The 20,166-nt window shown below is 41.1% G+C and overlaps 4 protein-coding genes across 7 annotated transcripts in view; all 4 read left to right on the top strand.

The window, feature by feature from the left end:
- The window catches only part of LOC310984918 (1-phosphatidylinositol 4,5-bisphosphate phosphodiesterase gamma-1-like), a 38,420-nt gene extending 35,695 nt beyond the window's left edge, over window positions 1-2,725 (top strand). For all 3 annotated transcript variants that reach the window (XM_083970295.1, XM_083970294.1, XM_083970296.1), the window contains exon 32: window positions 483-2,725. In XM_083970295.1, the coding sequence (XP_083826421.1) occupies window positions 483-543 (61 nt within the window). In that variant the 3' untranslated portion in view covers window positions 544-2,725. The remainder of the gene's footprint in view (window positions 1-482) is intronic.
- A 1,970-nt stretch (window positions 2,726-4,695) lies between these two features.
- Window positions 4,696-10,857, top strand: LOC310984931 (alanine aminotransferase 2-like; the record flags this gene model as incomplete). Its single annotated transcript, XM_083970311.1, has 11 exons — window positions 4,696-4,800; window positions 5,085-5,174; window positions 5,581-5,689; window positions 5,809-5,942; window positions 6,477-6,720; window positions 6,809-6,888; window positions 6,980-7,116; window positions 8,806-8,980; window positions 9,071-9,226; window positions 10,013-10,125; window positions 10,226-10,857. The coding sequence occupies 11 exons, from the start codon at window positions 4,696-4,698 to the stop codon at window positions 10,410-10,412; spliced, it is 1,530 nt and encodes a 509-aa protein (XP_083826437.1). The 3' UTR covers window positions 10,413-10,857.
- Window positions 10,858-11,611: 754 nt separating this feature from the next.
- On the top strand, window positions 11,612-14,583 carry LOC310984950 (complement factor H-related protein 1-like). Of its 2 annotated transcripts, XM_083970333.1 has the most exons (5): window positions 11,612-11,859; window positions 12,287-12,445; window positions 13,386-13,565; window positions 13,816-14,001; window positions 14,142-14,583. In XM_083970333.1, the coding sequence occupies exons 1-5, from the start codon at window positions 11,673-11,675 to the stop codon at window positions 14,333-14,335; spliced, it is 906 nt and encodes a 301-aa protein (XP_083826459.1). In that variant the 5' UTR covers window positions 11,612-11,672; the 3' UTR covers window positions 14,336-14,583. The 2 variants fall into 2 exon arrangements, 1 of the variants encoding a protein (XP_083826459.1); XR_014595339.1 differs by lacking the exon at window positions 13,816-14,001 and having other exon boundaries at window positions 11,706-11,859.
- Window positions 14,584-14,824: 241 nt separating this feature from the next.
- Window positions 14,825-19,978, top strand: LOC310984951 (complement factor H-related protein 1-like). The gene is made up of 5 exons (XM_083970334.1): window positions 14,825-15,183; window positions 15,773-15,931; window positions 18,679-18,858; window positions 19,101-19,283; window positions 19,550-19,978. Exons 1-5 carry the CDS (start codon window positions 15,042-15,044, stop codon window positions 19,753-19,755), a joined length of 870 nt encoding a protein of 289 aa, XP_083826460.1. The 5' UTR covers window positions 14,825-15,041; the 3' UTR covers window positions 19,756-19,978.
- The last annotated feature ends 188 nt before the right edge of the window (window positions 19,979-20,166 follow it).

The raw sequence follows: 20,166 nt of genomic DNA, 5'->3' as shown, positions 1-20,166 counted from the left end.
ACCCGCGTTTAAAAAACCCGCGTCGACCCGCTAATTTTAGTGGGAAAACGGCTATACATAAAAACAACAACATTAGAATACAGACAATGTACAATATCAAAAAGAAATCAAATAAAATGAAATAGATAAAACTCACAGATGAAGAGAAGAACAGAAATTAGACAAATTTAATTACACACGTAATCACACGCCAGTTTGTGATTTGAAGGTGTGGAGGTCTGTACAGTCTCTGATGGGTTTGGGGAGTGAATTCCAGAGGGTGGGGGCAGCAACGGAAAAGGCTCTGTCTACTTGCAGTACTTTTGTACTGTGCATGTCATAATACCTAATTTTTCATCACAGTATATATTGAAATATTTTATACATGGTGATTTGTATATCAGCCATGATGATATTTACCTTTTTTATTTACCTACGAGCCTTTTACTGATTCACTTCAAAGCCTGCATTGAACCCAGACTGTACGATCTGTCCTTTTGCAGGCTGATGGAGAAGAAGAGGAGGGAGAAGCTGAGGCAGCAGGTGGCAGCAAAGCGCAGTTAATCCTCCCGTCCACCAGAGAGCGATGGACTCGAACACAAAAAAACTGTGCCTGACGACCGCTGCCACCAGCGCAGAGCTGCAGCAGCTGCAGCAGCTGCAGCAGTGACAGTCTGACTGAGAGGACAAACGGGCTCTCCACAGCAGCGACACGCAATCCGTTCATTAATGATGAAAAAAAAAACAACAACAACCGTGTTCCTTCACAATAAATGTGAGATCTCACAGCAGGAAGGAGGAACAAGTGAAAGTGTTGACGACGAACAGAAGCATCTCATGGACTATATGAAAAACAAACTAAGCTATAAAAACAATCACAGACTTCAGGCTGAAGCACATTAAGAGTGAACTGATGGTGAAGGTTTCTGAATCTCACACTGACACAAGATCAATTGGGAGCAATTTTTTTTTAATGAATCATTTACATCATCTTCAAGTCAGTGTTTTTCTTTGTTGTGCATTTAGAAGTGCAACGATTTGTCTATTAGTTAATTAGTGCGTTTACAGGAAGTTAATCGTCAATATAAAATGTCAATATACAAAAAAAATGTCACATGACACTAAACTGAATCTTTTGATCAAGCAAAACAAGACGTAACAGACAGAACATTTGACATTTTATGGACCAAACTGTAGGCAATAGATTAACTTAATGTAGTGAATGTCACCTTCTTAATCATAAATGTGCTGACGCCACAAGAAAAAGTCAAGGATCAATCACTTACTGTTTATCTTTTACCTCAAAGATGAATCACGAACCAACGCATCTCTCTTAAGACTGAAGATTTAACTTCTTGGTGAGTTTAGAAAATGCTAAAATGTCGTCGTAGGTGGTGCACATCGGCTCATCAGACTCACTCTTAATGTTTTTCAGGCTCTAGTGAGTAAAACAGGACCAAAGGGAGAAGAAATCTCAGGTTACACAAAAGGAAGGGAAACAAACCTCGATGTACGGATGGAGAAAAAAAGGGAGCAAAGGGCACACGTAGCAAAAAAGGAAATATCATGTATGTGCCTTTCGATGAGTGTAGTTACTCTAAAGTTATAGAAAGTATAAGACTGACTGCTTCCTCGAAAACTGGAATAGTGGAATAGCCCCTGTGAGGGACAACTACTAACAAACTGGAGGAGGAATCAGACCACTACTCATGAAATGGGTTCAAAAAATGGATTTAAAAGACAGAAGTCTGTCCCTCCGAACCAACTCAAGACCAAGTCTTTGATCAACTCCGCCCCCACTGGTGAACTGGTTGGAGGGGCGGGGGGCTTCCTGTTGCACCTGGGAGAGCACAAACTGGACAAACGGTGTCGAACAAATCCTCACCAAACCACACCGACAAGGTCTTTTAATACTTTCTCCAAGGGCTCTAAATATATAAATATATATATATATATATACTACCTTCAAAAGAGGCATGAGAACAACAAGGGGCGGGAGTGGGGGTGGAGAGGAGGAGAGCTCCCCTCCCCTCCCCTCCCCTCCCCTCTGGATGTCACCTGCACAGGGACTGATGTGTGTCCACGTTGACTGGACGCACACACGTGACAAACAAAAACAAGGGCTAAACACAGAAAACTAGCAGAGCACTCTTTTTAAACCCGCTGGCTCAGATTTCACGCCTCACGACCGGAAACAAATAAATAAAAAAAGCGAAACACCGCCACCGGGACCAGCTCCCATCGTCTGGTCCGGCTCTAATCAACGACTGTGGTTCGACCTGATCCTGGATCTGCCATGATGAGCAGCTTTGATTTGTCCCACTGCATGGCTTCATATCTAATAACCACCCCACCCCCACCCACCCCTCTCTCTCTGTAGCTACTTCACCTTCCCATCATCCCCCTGTCTAATTTCTCATTGTATATAACTTCTTTTATTTATCAGACAGAAAACACAGTAGAGGAACGGTAATGGACTTCAGATTGAAGATACTTCATGTAGAAATTAATATTTTGTTATTGGAGCTCCCTTTAAAACGTCCCCATAGACACAAACCTCTCTCTTTCTCCCTGCGCTGCACTTGCACTGGGCAGGGACTTCTATGCAAAGATCGTCTTCTTGGCCTATAGCCATCGTGTATTAGGCAATTTGACCCAAGTTGTTTTTTGTTTTTTTCTCTCTGTATCTATGCTAACTGTCCAGTATTATTACTCTGCATTACAAATCCTGTGCAAGTTTCGATTTAATAAAGATCTTTCATGTAGACCTGTCTGTGGTTTTGACACAAAATAACATTACAGTACAAGTTTAATGATAAAACCTGATGTTACTTAACTGGATCAATCACTGACATGAAAATAGATATAGAAGAGCTGTTTTTGGTGCAAATCCTGCTCGATGTGGCTTTAAGTGAATTATTTACATCTGAACTGAGTTACTTATGATGGGAAAAGGGAGAACCTGAAGTGAGACATTAAAAACGTTGATAAGTGAAGAATAGTCCAGCCCGTTTGTAAAATTCAGACTCGACAAAACAGGGAATTTAAAACAGATTGATCCTACATACTGTATATACACTACTCACAAAAAGTTAGGGATGTTTGGCTTTTGGATTGAATTTCAGAATGCACCTAAAATGCACTATAACCTTTACATGTGAACTTAATTTAACCTTCTCTAAACTTTTGAATGCACACGTCCAATTTTCCAGTGTTTCAGTCCTTATTGAATAACATGCTGTTCTCTAACAAGGTGATTAACCACAAACACCACAAGCACCGTCTGATTTAGTGGTTCAGTTGCCATTGAACCACTAAATGTTCTGGTTCAGTGACAGTTTGTAGACAGTCCTCTTCTCTCTCCCTCTCCTCTCCACCATGTTACCATTCTGACATCATGAGACCAAGACAACACTTTGATCAAATTGATCAAGTTATTGAGACATTGAGATGTTTGTTGTGCTATAGCCACCACTGTTGTTAGCATTGTTTGAGATAAAGACATTACCATTGCATCCTTCTACTTAAAAGGCTTTCATGATAGAATATCACTGTAGCATGAACTTTATAGGGATATATAGCCTACTTGTCAAATATCCCTAATTTTTGTGAGTAGTGTAGCTATGTATAGGAAACAGTTAAAAGCTCTAACTACTGGTTATTGAACAGTAGTGTTTGCAGCTTCCTGTGAGAAATATTTTTCTATATTTTTTTTAAAAGTGTGGAAGGAAAATGTGTATTAATCAAAGCTTTATCAATCTGTTCTGGCTCATTCCACATTTCCACACTGGAGCCACAGCAGGAAGCCCTTTGACACCTTTACACTGTCCTGAGATGTTTTGGAAGAGTGAGAGTGTGAGGAAACACTTGACATGCACCAAGGTCGTCAGGTCGTCAATCGTACAATAACCAATTATTAAATTAATCGTCAACTATTTTGATAACGGAATAATTGGTTTAAGTAGTTTTTCATGAAAAGAAAGTCCAAATTCTCTGATTTCAGCTTCTTAAATGTGAATATTTCTGGTTTCTGTGTTCCTTTATGACAATAAACTGAGTATCGCTTTGGCTTGTGGACAAAACAAGAGATTTGAGGACGTCATCTTGTGGTTTGAGAAACACTGATTGATATTTTTCAACAATTAAACAATCTAAAACATCTATTTTGGCATCTATTTTGAACCTTGACTCTATAAACTATAAACCAGATTCAAGAAACATTTGCGAGTAGTGTATGTATAGGAAACAGTTACAAGCTCTAACTACTGGTTATTGAACAGTAGTGTGTGCAGTGATATTTTTCTATATATTTTTTTAAAAGTGTGGAAGGAGAATGTGTATTCATCAAAGTTTTATCAATCTGTTCTGGCTCTTTCCACATCTGGAGCCACAGCAGGAGGCCCTTTGACATCTTTACACTGACCCAAGATTTTTTGGAAGAGTGAGAGTGTGGGGAAACACTTGACATGCACCAAGGTCGTCAGGCTCTTGAATTGAACATGAGAAATTACTCATCAAACAGGACAAACTAGGTGACCCGTCCCTCTTCAGTGGCTGACATGTAGTTAACAATTCACCTCCCTCATGTACTGTAGGTCAACATGTCTGAATGGAGTTTGGCTTCATTTCCAGTCTTTGACACCTTTTCGTACCATGCTCCCGGGACTGTAGTGGGTAGTTTTCAGTAAATGACTTTGTAAATCCAGCGACAAGACGATGAGCTCCCTGCAGGATGTGAGCCCCAGAGTGATGGGGATCAGGCTCTCACCTCACAGTGCGCTGCAGAGTTTGGCTGCACGCATCACACAAGAGATCTCACAGGTGAGTGTCAGTGAAATGCATTTGACTAAACTCATCCTAGAGAAACAGCAAACAAGGATTGATTTGATTAGTAAATGCTGCATGTCTGCAAAGGTAAACTTTGATATATTGAGAGGGTGAAGTTGCAATAAAAATGTACCAAAATTTCAGATTATGAACAAATGTAAGAAGAGAAGTATTACCACACACTTATAAATTCCGCTGTATACCCATAATTTATGAGCTTTGGTTTTGCAGTCCAGAGTGGACAAATCCTTTATGTGTTAACATGTGTTGTCCTGTAGGGGGCGCAGAAATCCTTCAAAGAGGTGATCGATGTCAACTCAGGGGACTCCCACCAAGCAGGGATGAAGCCCATCACCTTTGTTCGACAGGTTAGTTTTGTCATTTGTGCTTTATAACAGAAGTCATATGAATAATATATTAAAGCAGAAGTAATGTGGAATGTTTGTGTTAATATAAGTCTTAAATAGTTATATCTTCCGACAGCAATCACTTCTATAGAGTGTTTGGTCTGAAACACGGGTCTGTCAGTCACTCTGCTCTGCTGTAAGCCCAGGAGAAAACTTTCCTTGTATCCTACAACCTTCAATGAGGAGAGAGAACGGCATAAAGGGGCGGTCCTCTCTGTGTGTGCAGCCAAGGGATGCGCGTGAATGTGGTGATGTAGGGACGAGGGCGGGGACTGCTAACTCCATCCGCTGACAGAAAGTTAGCCAAAACGACCGGATTGCTTACTTCTGCTTTAACTTCTCAACATGTTATTGCCTTTTTCCTCAGGTGTTGGCAGCATGTCTGCACCCTCCGCTGCTGAACGACACAAGTCTTCCTCTGGATGTCCGACTGAGGGCTCAGGGTCTCCTGGAGGCCTGTGAAGGAGGAAGTGCTGGTGAGCATCAGGAGAACTGCCTTCTTTTTTTTTAAATATACAGTCTCTGACATTCAAAACCTGAAAGTGACATGAACTGACTGTATGGACACACAGCACATCCAATGACTGCTCCACAGGTTCCTACACCGACTCCTCAGGGATGCCTCATGTCAGGCGAAGCATCGCTGAGTTCATCACAAGACGAGATGGTGGAGTGTCGTCACACCCCAAAGACATCTTCATTTCAGCTGGGTCCCAAAAGGCCTTAATGGTGAAACAAATACTTACATACTTTACAATACATTATGCCTAATTATTTTCTTTATGCATTGTCTAGACACCAGGTAATGCGCTGGTCAATACTTCTACCGGCAAGCCGCATAGCTCTGGGTTAAACATTGGGATTAAACATAAAAAAAAGTATCTGGGTGCGGATGAAGAGTGCAAAATCATTAATTATTAATTTATTTTGTCATTCCCATATTAATAACAGTAGTAAAAGGTATTCCTATCACTCAGCTTTATCTTTAGCTACTAGCAAACTAGCAACTAGCTACACATTGTAAGGTTATTAAAAATATTACTTTTGGTTACTTGCAAATGAAATTAAATCAGTAAAAATGACAACTTGTATATATTTGTAATCACTGCAATTATATGAATATTTAAGGGGTCATATTGGCTGGATTAGATTTTTTGGGAGGGTTATAACCCCCCCCTAACTCCCCATAATGTACGCCTATGTCTATTGTTCTCGTCTCAGTGGCTGTAGAGGAGGTGTGGCTAACTGCTCTGTTGTGTTAAGGTGATTGTGAAGCTGCTGGCCAATGGGGAGGGGCAGATTCAGACAGGTGTGTTGACCCCCGTGCCCTGGCCTCACACGCTGCCTATGCTGCTGGATGAGGCCGGCTTGACCCTAGTGCCCTACCAGCTGAGAGAGGAGCGAGGCTGGGCTGTAGATGTACGGGAGCTGCAGCGAGCTTTGATGGCCGCTAGGGGGTGCTGTGAACCCAGAGCCATTTACATCAGCAACCCAGGGAACCCCACAGGTTTAAAACACACCTCTACTAAGTAAAACACACCTGTTTCAACCTCCCTCATACCGACAGTGATGTGTGTTGCTGTTTGTCCCTGTAGGTCATGTGCAAGACAGGAAGTCCATCGAGGAGGTGATCCGGTTTGCAGCAGCTGAGAGACTCTTTCTGTTGGTTGATGAGGTGACTGTAAAGTACAAAGTGAACAGTTAGTAGCTGTCAGCTGTACAGTATGCTCACACTGATCTATCTATCCCTGTCCTCTAAATGCCAGGTGTTCCAGGACAGTGTGTATGGACCGGACAAAGAGTTCATTTCCTACAAGAAAGTCCTGTTTGAGATGGACAAAGAGCTCTCAGAGACGGTGGAGTTGGTCTCATTTCACTCTTTATCCAGCGCTTGCATCGGAGAGTGAGTTACGTGATAGACAACTGCATTTCGTGTGCTTCCATACAGGGATCTCTCTCTTTTTTAATAGTAGTTTCCTGTTGTGTGTTTGGGTGTTTGCTGTAAACAGGAATAGCTGCCTTTTGAAACGGGGGAACCTTGAACCATCTCATATATTATATTATATTATATTTCTGGTGATTTTGTTTGACAAGACACAGTTTCTGTCTGACCTCTGTTGGCAATTTGTTCCACATTTCAGAAGCAAAGAAGATAAAGGCAGCGTCACCATGTTTAATTCCTGACTCTCAGACCGACTGGGATGTCTGCAGGTTTCAGGGTCAGAAGATCTGATTTGTATTTGGGTTTTAGGCGTATCTAGTTATGGAGACGACACCCTGCTGTACTTATCAATGAAACCAGATGGGACTAATCAGGTGGTCAAACTTCAGGCACAATAACTTATAATCTGTCAATTTTCTACTCATAAATTCAGACAAAATTATTTATTTATTTTATTTTATTTATTTTAATGTTTATTTAACAGGGACGATACATACAACATTGCCACAAAGAATGAAAAATGCGATGCATAAAAGACGTCTAGCTTCAGCTAATTTGCAGTCTTTGTCCCTGGTCAGGCTAAAGAAGGATAAAAGATACTGAATACAATAAGTGCAATAATACAAATACAGTGAATAGGTATCATGAATAAATAAACACAGCTACAAAATTTAGATTAAGAAATTGCACAAATCAAATGCATTAAACATTAGTAAAATGCTGTATTGACAGTGACTTGAGAGAAGTTAATGTTCACATCTCTGCTGCTGCTTAAAGCAGAAGTGAGTGATCCGGTCGTTTTCGCTAATGCTGCGTTCCAGGCAGGCTTTTGAAATCATAAATTACAGCTTAAAGTCACAACTTACGACTTTGTAGTGTTCCAGGCAACCCACTCGTGTTTTTCCGACTTGTTTAACCGGTGAAAGTCACTATAACGGCCACTCGTAACTTCCGACCCGTGAAATCGTACCAGTACGTCTTTTTGTACAGTCTATGTACCAGATCGAACTGGTACGACTTCACAGGTCGGAAAAAAACGAGTTTCCTTGAACGCACCATAACAGTCCTCGTCCCTACGTCACCACATTCACGGCGTCCCTTGGCTGCACACACAGCCCTGCATGCCGTTCTCTCTCCTCATTGGATAAAAACTGTAGGATACGATAAATGTTTTCTCCTCGGCTCAGAGCAGAGCAGAGGGACTGACAGACCCGTGTTTCAGACCAAACACTCTATGTAAGTGATTTCTGTCGGAAGATATAACTATTTAAGACTTATATTAACACAAATATATCACTTACTTCTGCTTTAAGCCAATGTTTAGCTCTAGCACTAAACATCTTTAATTCTGTTTGGGATTTGATTTCTGGTGGTAAAGAATTCCATAGGTGTGTATCCAGCACTGAAGGGGATGATTGACCGAATGTTGTCCTGCATCTTCGAATTTTACAGTTTTGCTTGCTCATGCTTCTTGTCATTGTCCCACAGTTGTCTGATTTAGTAAAAATCTGTGACATCGCTTGTGGGGCCAGTCCATTGACAAATTGAATTTATTATGGCTCAAAACATCTCCGAAACACATTATGTGAGTTTCTCTGGTTGGTACTATTACGTGTTATTTTGGAGCTACCTCGTCTCTCCGTGGCCTAGGTGTGGTCTGAGGGCAGGATTCATGGAGGCAGTCAACATGGACCCAGGGGTGATGCACTACGTTGATACCATGCTGTGTACGGACATCAGCACTCCAGTCACAGGACAGCTCGCTCTGGACCTCATGGTGAACCCGCCGAAGCCTGGAGACCCCTCCTATGACACATACACACAGGTGAGGTGACACACAACCATTCTCCGGTAGCCTACAGGCCCCTCTGCTTTGTGTTATTACAACTCTTGTTTGTCTATCTTCTCATGGAAGGAGATCCTCCTCACTCGGACCACTTTGTCCCAGAATGCTCAGCGAGCTTGGCGGTTTTTGAACAGTCTACCAGGGATGAGCTGTCAGCCAGCGATGGGGGGAATATACCTTTATCCCAGCCTGCAGTTACCGGCTGAGATCATAGAGCAGGCCAAGGTGAGAGCAATGTCGCCTTTGAAATCCAGTTAATAAATATGATAATAAACTCAAGAGTGCATCAAATCTGCCCGATCCATCAACAATGAAATTCTGAGGCATTGACATAATTTCTGTTGTTAAAGGGATAGTTCAACATTTTGGCAAATTGGCCCATTGCCATAATCCCTATAGTCATAGCAGTAGGTTTGTTACCTTTAATTGTCGGTGTGAGCTATTTTTTAGAACGGCCGAGCTGAGCGGCGAGCTGCTCAGAGCTACGCTACGGAGGCTCATGGGATTTCTTGGTTTCTCTCATCAAACTCATCAAATACACAATCCAACAACTCCACAACGCTCTGGTGGACAAGTTGTGACCTGCACATTCACCACGCTATGAGATAATAACTGAATGTTACGAGACGGAGTTGTTTTAGAGGTAAATGCAGAGACTGCTTGCCGAAAAACTGCTCCCGAAGGCAACACGCATCAGCGGTTTTGCATGAATTTCCCTCTAAAACAACTCTGTCTGGTAACGTTCTGTTATTATCTCATAGTGTGGTGAATGTGCAGGTCACAACTTGTTCACCAGAGCGTTTTGGAGTTGTTGGATTGTGTATTTGATGAGTTTGATGAGGCAAATAAATCCCATGAGCCTCCGTAGCGTAGCTCTGAGCAGCTTGCGGCTCTGCTCCGCCGTTCTAAAAATAGCTTGCACAGACAATTAAAGGTAACAAACCTACTGCTACGACTATAGGGATTATGGCAATGGGCCAATTATCCTAAATGTTGAACTATCCCTTTAAGATACTAGAGGTGGAGGCAGATGTTCTGTACTGTCAGAGGTTACTGCAGGAGGAAGGTGTATTGGTCGGAGCAGGTTGTCAGCACGATGGAGCGACTGTCAGACACCACCTGAGGTAAGAGACATGAGCCGAGTGTCCACATCAGTCAGGTAGTTACTGTATTATATACTGTATGTCCCACTGTCTCAGACATGACTCTCTCTCTCTCTCGCAGGTTATGTGTCCTCGTTCCACCTGCCACTCTGGAGGACGTCCTGGCTCGCCTCAGCTCCTTCCACCTTCGTCTTACTGATAGTTTTCCAGACTCTAACTTGGTGGAATTGCAGGGGTCTCCAGCAAAAATGGGAATCATTTATGGTCACTCTAATTACACACATAAAGGAGCTATTTGTAAAACTTGAGTTGACAAAAAGCCAGTTATCTGAAAAAAAGCATAAAAATGAACTAATTTCTTATTGAATAAATATTGAAATGTATAATTTAATTTTGTTTTTTTTGTTCAACCCTGAACAAGTTAACTCTAATGCAGCTAGAAAGCTTTTTGTTCATATTGTTGTGTTGATATGTTTGATGTCAGCTGAACTCTCAGCAGATGGCCTGCTTCTAGTAGAGAACATACAGTAACATATCCTAGTTTATGTTTGTTGCATTGTGCTTGTCTGTGATTGCATACAGTTTGAATATTCAGTAGAGCTGCAACAATTAATCGATTAATCGTACAATAACCGATTATTAAATTAATCGTCAACTATTTTGATAACGGAATAATCAGTTTGAGTAGTTTTTCATGAAAAGAAAGTCCAAATTCTCTGATTTCAGCTTCTTAAATGTGAATATTTCTGGTTTCTGTGTTCCTTTATGACAATAAACTGAATATCTCTTTGGTTTGTGGACAAAACAAGAGATTTGAGGACGTCATCGTGTGGTTTGAGATATTTTTCAACAATTTTAAACATTTTATTGACCAAACAAGTAATTGATTAATCATTTAAATATTCTACAGATTAATTGATAATGAAAATAATCGTTAGTTGCAACTCTAATATTCAGCCATCTATTTTGGCATCTATTTTCAACCTTGACTCTATAAACTATAAATCAGATTCAAGAAACATTTGCTGAATCAAAAATACAATCATTGATACATTAGTGTATCAATGTATTGCATTTTTTGATTAATTAACCAGTTGGAAAAGCTAATGTTTTGTATTCAGAAACTGAGCCTTAAAACCATCCGTCAAGATTTCCTGTAACTTTGTGATGTCACAACAAAGCATCAAGCCTCGTACACTTGGACCCACCATCCAATCTGGCAGAATATGGTTTCTTTGACTGTTTTACCTGATATTTTATGTTTTTATTTACACTGACCTGATACCAGAGCTCCAGAGAGAAGCTGAAACCTACACTGAGATGGGTTTTGGTTCTCAGAACCACAAATAAATCTTAATATGGATCAACACTTCAGATAAAGCACAGGAAAAGTTTAGAACATGGACCTTGTGTGATAACGCCGCATTATGTAATAATGTAATACATTTTAGTAGTACAGTAGTAGTAGGACATGAAATGGGTAATTTAGGAAAATCCAAATCCAACTCCTCTGGCTCCACAACGGAAATTCTGAAGTGTTGCAAACAGTTCATGTGTTGTTTGTTGCAATGCAGCATGTGACCCTGGAATCTCTCGGAAAGTCCAAGTTTCAAATGTCAGTGATCCCAGAGGAGATGAATGATCAGTACAAATACAATGGATTACAGCTCTCAACAACTGTCAACATGAACTTGTCTTTTCTCCTTTTGTTTCTCCACCTGTGGAGCAACGCAGAGATTTCTGTGTCACAACATGGTAAGTGTTTTTTTCTAGATATACAGTAGAGATGCATGTAAATATCTGACATCTGTGTGGTATTAAATAATATTACAATTCCATTAATCACATTAATCACACACCTGAAGCTAAACATTGGCGTACTATAAAAGGACCTTTACCACACTGAATACTTCTCAATAGGAAATCAGATTTTCTCTGTAATTCTATATTGATTCAGAATAATCTGCTGTTTCTTATTTTAATGGGGCTCAATATTAAAATTGTGCCACCAACACCAAACGATACAGTCATTTAAAAAGTATTGCAGTCTGAACTCAGGTCTATCAGTGCATTTGATTGTTTTCTTAATTAATTTACCTGTGTTTTTTGTGTTACAAAGGCTTAATTAATCTACACCTGTTTCTCCTTAAAAAAAATTAAAAAAAATGTTTTTGTCTCCTAGTATGTTCAAAGCTTCCAGATGTTCCTCATGCCAATGTCGAGTACAAAGAAGGAGACGTGATAAACTTCACTTGTGAATCTGGATATTCATCTGCTCAACCCTCCAAATACACGTGCACAAGTAACGGCTGGCTGACGCTCAGTCAGGGAAACTGCTTCTGTGAGTTTGATCTTTTTCGGTGTCCTTTTGAGTTGGAAAGGGACTTCAAGGGGTCCAAGATTGTAGAGTTTACATATGCCATGTAGGCTAGGAAGACCTCAGTTTCCCCCGGGAAGAGCTTGATGAGGAGTCTAACTTCAGGAAGGACATCAGTGCTACTTTGTCCAGCATGCTGCAACCAATGGCTTGATGCCAATAAGTGAGGCAGGCAATCAGTTGTTTCGCCAGGCACTAGGTCACCTCCTCCCCCCTCTGCTGGTACCATCACAATGACTTTCCCTATGAGGTCCAAACCTTAAAGGGACAACAAGAGTTTCTATTTGTTTATAAAAAAGTTAATGTGAATGAATCTACGTTACCCACACTTAATGGGCCCATTTTAGATAAATATATCGTTTTGTCTCTATCGTTATTTTGTTATTATTAGTGGTGGCGGAAATGCTGGTTGAGCGGACCAGCGTTTCTTTACTTTCGGTTTCGTGGTGAGTCATGAGAATAACGGCGCTGAATCGTCGTTTATGGTCGGAACTACGACGGTATGTGATCGTCTTCGAACCTCTGACTTTAATTCTTGATGAATGAAAACATGAGCCTGTCTTGCGCCGCTCAAAGAATTTCACGGTGCGCGAGGAGGCTCATAAATGTAGTGTGAAAACGCTTCACTTTTCCAAAACTCCTCGTTGTCCCTTTAAAGGGATAGTTCAACATTTTGGCAAATTCGCCCATTGCCATAATCCCTATAGTCATAGGGGTAGGTTAATTACCTACTTTGAAGTGCATGTCGTTTTGGGATCCACGGGGATCTTCTTCCTGCTCTCAACGAAGGCGGACGCATCATCTCTCTTTTCTTGATATATTTATAGCAACATAGGTTAATTCTCTAAAACAGCTCATGATGTCTGATGTTGTCTTTCTGTGTTGCTATGTTGTTGTCTTTTAGCATGTTCCACGCTGCCAGATGTACCTCATGCCCACGTTTCAGACGAGACCAAAAAATCTGACTACCAACTGGGAGATGTGATACATTTCAATTGTGAATCTGGATATGCATCAAGCCCAGCCATCAAATATGTATGCTCAACTGATGGCTGGCTTTCAGTCAGTCAGGGAACGTGCCAACGTAAGTTATTAGTTTTATCGCTTTTGTCGGCAGCTGAATGACTGTTAGGAGTTAAAATGAGAAGAAAAGAAGAATTATGTCATAGTAAAGTTGAAATGTTGTCATTTCATGTTACTTTATTCTAGATCTACAGTATTCTTGAACTGCAGGAGCTTGAAGTCAAAAATCTGTGAAAATGAAATGACTGTCTGCAACATACTAACACCCAGCCTTGTACTCTGTCACTGACCATGTTCTGTAACACTTTTAGCTCCATCGGGGTCGGGGTGTGGGAGGCCACCTGCTCTTCAAGATGGAGACATCACAACGACTTCACAAAATGAGTACAGACACAATGAAAGGGTTGTATACACCTGCTTTAATCTCTACACTATGGAGGGTGGCCCCTTAAAAACATGCAAAAATGGGGAGTGGACTGGAGAGATGAGATGCCTCAGTAAGTTGCACAAAATAATAATAATAATAATAATAATAATAATAATAATAATAATAATAATAATAATAATAATAATAATAATAATAATAATAATAAGGCATGACATTAAGAAACTGCTGTGTGTCTGTCATCTTTTGCAGAACCCTGCACCGTGGATGAAGGACTCATGAACGCTCGTAATATTCAGTTCAGATATTCTGAGGCAGATAAGGTGTATGCACCCCATGGTGAGCCAGTTGAGTTCAGGTGTACCAGAGGACATGGACATGATCACAGAGTGGCAATGCGCCAGACATGTAATGATGGTGTGATTGAACTGCCAAACTGCTTTTAAAGAGCTTTAGTGAACTGAAAGTGACAAATATGAGTGATTGATGATTAACAGGGCAAGGGGTGTGTGTGGTCTTTTTCTTAATAAAACACATGTTCAATCACTCTGTTTTATACCTTTATACTTAGAGTTCTTCTTTATGAAAACTAAGCTGTTGTGAAAACAGACTGCAGCAGCTTGCTACCATTTGTGTTAACTGTATAGTTCCTGAGTGGAAATGTGCTTTATACAAATAAACTTGATTTACCTGATTGGTTATTGTGGCAGAATATGGTTTCTTTGACTGTTTTACCTGATTTGATGTTTTTATTGGATCACTCAGAGGAACATCAGCCAATCAGAAGAGGCTCAGAGTCTCCTCTCTTCTGATTGGCTGACACTGACCTGATACCAGAGCTCCAGAGAGAAGCTGAAACCTACACTGAGACAGTTTTTGGTTCTCAGAACCACAAATAAATCTTAAAATGGATCAACACTTAAGATAAAACAAAGGAAAATTTTAGAACATGGACCTATGTGATAACGCCGCATTATGTAATAATGTAATAGATTTTAGTAGTATAGTAGTAGTAGGATATGAAATGGGTAATTTAGTTAAGTCCAAATCCAACTCCTCTGGCTCCACAACAGAGATTCTGAAGTGCTGCAAACAGTTTTTGTTGCAATGCAGCATGTGACCCTGGAATCTCTCTAAAGGTCCAAGTTACAAATGTCAGTGATCCCGGAGGGGACGAGTGATCAGTACAAATACACTGGATTTCAGCTCTCAACAACTGTCAACATGAACTTGTCTTTTCTCCTTTTGTTTCTCCACCTGTGGAGCAACGCAGAGATTTCTTTGTCACAACACGGTAAGTATTTTTCTAGATATAGAGATGATGCATGTACTGTAAATATCTGACAAAATTAGATAATATTACAATTTCATTAATCACAACCACAGCAGAAGTTAAACATTGGCTTATGAGTATAGGCTGCTATAAAAGGACCTTCACCATGCTGAATGTGTCAGTCAATCACTCAATAGGAATCACATTTTCTCTGTAATTCTATATTGACTAGAATAATCTGCTGTTTCTTATTTAAATGGGGGTCAACATTAAAAATTGTACCACAAATGTTTGTGAACAGATTAAATGATACAGTCATTTGTTTAAAAAGCATTGCAGTCTGAACTCAGTTCTGTCAGTGTATTTCTTTATTAATTTACCTGTATTTTTTTTTATAAATTAAAACTACATCTGTTTCTCCTTAAAAAACAAAAACAATATAAAAACACGTCAATCCAAATATTTCTTCTAACTGACACTATAAGAACCCATATAAGCTTACACTGTTTCAATGACTTCATGCTCTCTTAACCGAAGATTGTCTGTCAGGAAACTGTGCAGGTGTCTTTAGAATTATTTATCAGTTTAGTTCCTTCTTTTTGTCTCCTAGTATGTTCAAAGCTTCCAGATGTTCCTCATGCCAATGTCGAGTACAACGATGGAGACGTGATCAACTTCGCTTGTGAACCTGGATATTCATCCCCTCAGCCCTCCAAATTCATGTGCACAAGTAACGGCTGGCTGACGCTCAGTCAGGGAAAATGCTTCTGTGAGTTTGATCTTTTTCTGTTTTTTCACCAGTGAATGAATGACAACTTGTTTTTGGGTGTCCTTTTGAGTTGGGAAAGGACTTCAAGGGGTCCAAGATTGTATGTTGTAGGTTTATATATGCCATGTAGGCTAGGAAGACCTCAGTTTCCCCCAGGAAGAGCTTGATGAGGAGTCTAACTTCAGGAAGGACATCAGTGCTACTTTGTTCAACAGTGGCGTGCACAGACTTTTTGAAGGGCAGGGGCGAAAAGGAAAAAAAGGGGCACCTAATAGCGCGTCCTCGCCACTGAAGAGGGCACTTTAGCATGCGTTTTGGCTTCCCTGAAGGCACTTTAACACGTGTTTTAGCTCCCAAGAGGCCACTTTAGCACATGTTTTGGCTCCTAGATGTGGCTCCTAGAGGGCACTTTCAGGGCTGCCAAGTTTCAGAAAATGACAAGAGTGAGACTGTAGCGACATGGTGCGTTTGGCCGGCGACCATAGGTCGGCGGCGAAAGTTTTTTGGCCTTTTTTAACATCGATTTGGCCTGTTTTAATATCGATACCTTAAGACTAAAAAAACGTCGATTTGGCCTGTTTTAACACGTGTTTTGGCCCCCAAGAGGGCACTTTAGCACACGTTTTGGCTCCTAGAGAGCACTTTAGCACGCATTTTGGCTTCCAAGGGGGCACTTTAACACGTGTTTTGGTTCCCAAGAGGGCACTTTAGCACACGTTTTGGTTCCTAGATGTGGCTCCTAGAGGGCACTTTCAGGGCTGCCAAGTTTCAGAAAATGACAAGAGTGAGACTGTAGCGACATGGTGCGAAAAAAAATTTGGCCTTTTTAAACGTTGATTTGGCCTGTTTTATAATATCAATACCTTAAGACTAAAAAACATCGATGTGGCCTGTTTTAACACGTGTTTTGGCTCCCAAGAGGGCACTTTAGCACACGTTTTGGCTTCCAAGGGCACTTTAACATGTGTTTTGGCTTCCAAGAGGGCACTTTAACATGTGTTTTGGCTCCTAGAGGGCACTTTAGCACACGTTTTGGCTACCATGAGGGCACTTTAGCACACGTTTTGGCTCCTAGAGGGCACTTAAGCACGCGTTTTGGCTCCCAAGAGGGCACTTAAGCACGCGTTTCAGCTCCTAGAGGGCACTTTAGCACGCATTGTGGCTCCTAGAGGGCTCTTTAGCACACGTTTTGGCTCCTAGAGGGCACTTTAGCAAACGTTTTGGCCCCCATGAGGGCACTTGAGCACACGTTTTAGCTCCTAGAGGGCACTTTAACACACGTTTTGCCCCCCATGAGGACACTTTAGCACGTGTTTTGGCTTCCAAGAGGGCACTTTAACGCGCGTTTTGGCTCCCAAGAGGGCACTTTAGCACACGTTTTGGTTCCTAGATGTGGCTCCTAGAGGGCACTTTCAGGGCTGCCAAGTTTCAGAAAATGACAAGAGTGAGACTGTAGCGACATGGTGCGAAAAAAATTTGGCCTTTTTAAACGTTGATTTGGCCTGTTTTATAATATCAATACCTTAAGACTAAAAAACATCGATGTGGCCTGTTTTAACACGTGTTTTGGCTCCCAAGAGGGCACTTTAGCACACGTTTTGGCTTCCAAGGGCACTTTAACGTGTTTTGGCTTCCAAGAGGGCACTTTAACATGTGTTTTGGCTCCTAGAGGGCACTTTAGCACACGTTTTGGCTACCATGAGGGCACTTTAGCACACGTTTTGGCTCCTAGAGGGCACTTAAGCACGCGTTTTGGCTCCCAAGAGGGCACTTAAGCACGCGTTTCAGCTCCTAGAGGGCACTTTAGCACGCATTGTGGCTCCTAGAGGGCTCTTTAGCACACGTTTTGGCTCCTAGAGGGCTCTTTAGCACACGTTTTGGCCCCCATGAGGGCACTTGAGCACACGTTTTAGCTCCTAGAGGGCACTTTAACACACGTTTTGCCCCCCATGAGGACACTTTAGCACGTGTTTTGGCTTCCAAGAGGGCACTTTAACGCGCGTTTTGGCTCCCAGGGGGCACTTTAGCACGCGTTTTTCAACAATTGGGCCACGAGGGGGGGCGACCGCCCCCCCTGCCCCCCCCCTGTGCACGCCACTGTCAATGTTCAACATGCAGTGAGGCAGGCAATCTGTTGTTTCGCCATCACAATGACTTTTCCTATGAGGTCCAAACCTTAAAGGGATAGTTGAACATTTTGGCAAATTCGCCCATTGCCATAATCCCTATAGTCATAAGGGTAAGTTAATTACTTTTAATTGTAGGTGCATGTTGTTTTGAGATCCGCGGGGCAGAGACACCCAATGGAACTCAATGGAGGTGAACAGTAGGTCCCCTGTCCCTCATCAAACTCATAAAAAAAGACAATCCAACAACTCCAAAACGCTCTCGTGGACAAGTTGTGACTTGTACATTCACCACACTATGAAATAATCATGTAATATTATGCAACAGAGCTGTTTTCGAGGCAAATGCGTAGCCAGAACTTCATACCAGAGACATTTCCATTTAAAGTTGTGTTGGAGAATTTGAACATGTGGTGAGGGTCAGGAGTAGTTCTGTAATTAAAGGGATTCTGGGATTCTACTTTAATGATGGCGTTATTACAACAGGCTGAAGTTTTCAGTTCAAGTGGCCTACTTCAGTATTTGTTTCCATGTAGCTACAGCATCTAGGTCTAAGAGCAAATGTTTTTCTTGATATATCTATAGCAACATTGCTAACGTTGCTATGTTGTTGTCTTTTAGCATGTTCCACGCTGCCAGATGTACCTCATGCCCACGTTTCAGAAGAGACCAAAAAATCTGACTACCAAGTGGGAGATGTGATACATTTCAATTGTGAATCTGGATATGCATCAACTGAAACCATCAAATATGTATGCTCAAGTGATGGCTGGCTGGTAGTCGGTCAGGGAATGTGCCAATGTAAGTTTTATAGCTTTTGTCAGCAGCTGAATGCCTACTGTTAAGAATTAAGACGAGAAGAAATGAAGAATTATGTCATAGTAAAGTTGAAATGTTGTCATTTCATGTTACTTTATTCTAGGTCTACAGTATTCTTGAACTGCTGGAGACTGAAGTCAAAAATCTGTGAAAATGAAATGTCTGCAACATAATAACACCCAGCCTTGTACTCTGTCACTGACCATGTTCTGTAACACTTTTAGCTCCTCCAGGGTCGGGGTGTGGGAGGCCACCTGCTCTTCAAGATGGATACATCACGACTTCACAAAATGAGTACAGACACAATGACTGGGTTGCATACTCCTGCCTTCATCTCTACACTATGGAGGGTGACACCTTCAAAACATGCAAAAATGGGGAGTGGACTGGAGAGATGAGATGCCTCAGTAAGTTGCACAAAATAATAATGATAATAATAATAATAATAATAATATTAATAAGGCAACAAAAATCAACACAGGGACAGACACATGTAGTTTATCATGTGAAAGGCTCCTTGGAGCAATCCATAGCTTTAGCTAGATTTACCTCCTAATTTTAGATGTATATATTTGATTGATTGTTTTCATTGTTAAGATTTTTGAGACTTAGCAACACTGTGCTGTACAGTCATGACATTAAGAAACTTCTGTGTGTCTGTCATCTTTTGCAGAACCCTGCACTGTGGAAAAAAGACTCCTGAAGGCTCATGATATTCAGTTCAGATATTCTGACAGAGATAAGTTGTCTGTAACCCATGGTGAGGAAATCGAGTTCAGGTGTACCAGAGGAAAAATACATCATGGCCCAGTGGCAATGCGCCAAACGTGTAATGATAGTGTGATTGACCTGCCAAACTGCTTTGACGAGTTTGAGTGAACTGAAAATATGAGTGATTGATGATTAACAGGGCAACGGGTGTGTGTGGTCTTTTCCTGAATGAAACATGTGTTCAATCACTGTTTTATACCTTTATACTTAGAGTTCTTCTTTATGAAAACTAAGCTGTTGTGAAAACAGACTGCAGCTCTCAGCTTTTTATGTTAACTGTATAGTTCCTGAGTGGAAATGTGTTTTATAAAAATAAACTTGATTTACCTGATTGGTTATTGTGGCAGAATATGGTTTCTTTGACTGTTTTACCTGATATTTGATGTTTTTATTGGATCACTCAGAGGAACATCAGCCAATCAGAAGAGAGGCTCAGAGTCTCCTCTCTTCTGATTGGCTGACACTGACCTGATACCAGAGCTCCAGAGAGAAGCTGAAACCTACACTGAGACGGTTTTG

The sequence above is a fragment of the Trachurus trachurus genome (assembly GCF_905171665.1).
Source record: "Trachurus trachurus genome assembly, chromosome: 4".
Lineage (NCBI taxonomy): Eukaryota > Metazoa > Chordata > Actinopteri > Carangiformes > Carangidae > Trachurus > Trachurus trachurus.
This window is presented reverse-complemented; position numbering and strand designations above follow the sequence as displayed.

Coding starts and splice junctions, on each gene's coding strand:
- LOC310984951 (XM_083970334.1), top strand. CDS start 15,042: ATGTCAGTGATCCCGGAGGGGACGAGTGATCAGTACAAATACACTGGA. Junction 15,184..15,772: donor GATTTCTTTGTCACAACACG/GTAAGTATTTTT, acceptor TTTGTCTCCTAG/TATGTTCAAAGCTTCCAGAT. Junction 18,859..19,100: donor CGGTCAGGGAATGTGCCAAT/GTAAGTTTTATA, acceptor TAACACTTTTAG/CTCCTCCAGGGTCGGGGTGT.
- LOC310984950 (XM_083970333.1), top strand. CDS start 11,673: ATGCAGCATGTGACCCTGGAATCTCTCGGAAAGTCCAAGTTTCAAATG. Junction 11,860..12,286: donor GATTTCTGTGTCACAACATG/GTAAGTGTTTTT, acceptor TTTGTCTCCTAG/TATGTTCAAAGCTTCCAGAT. Junction 13,566..13,815: donor CAGTCAGGGAACGTGCCAAC/GTAAGTTATTAG, acceptor TAACACTTTTAG/CTCCATCGGGGTCGGGGTGT.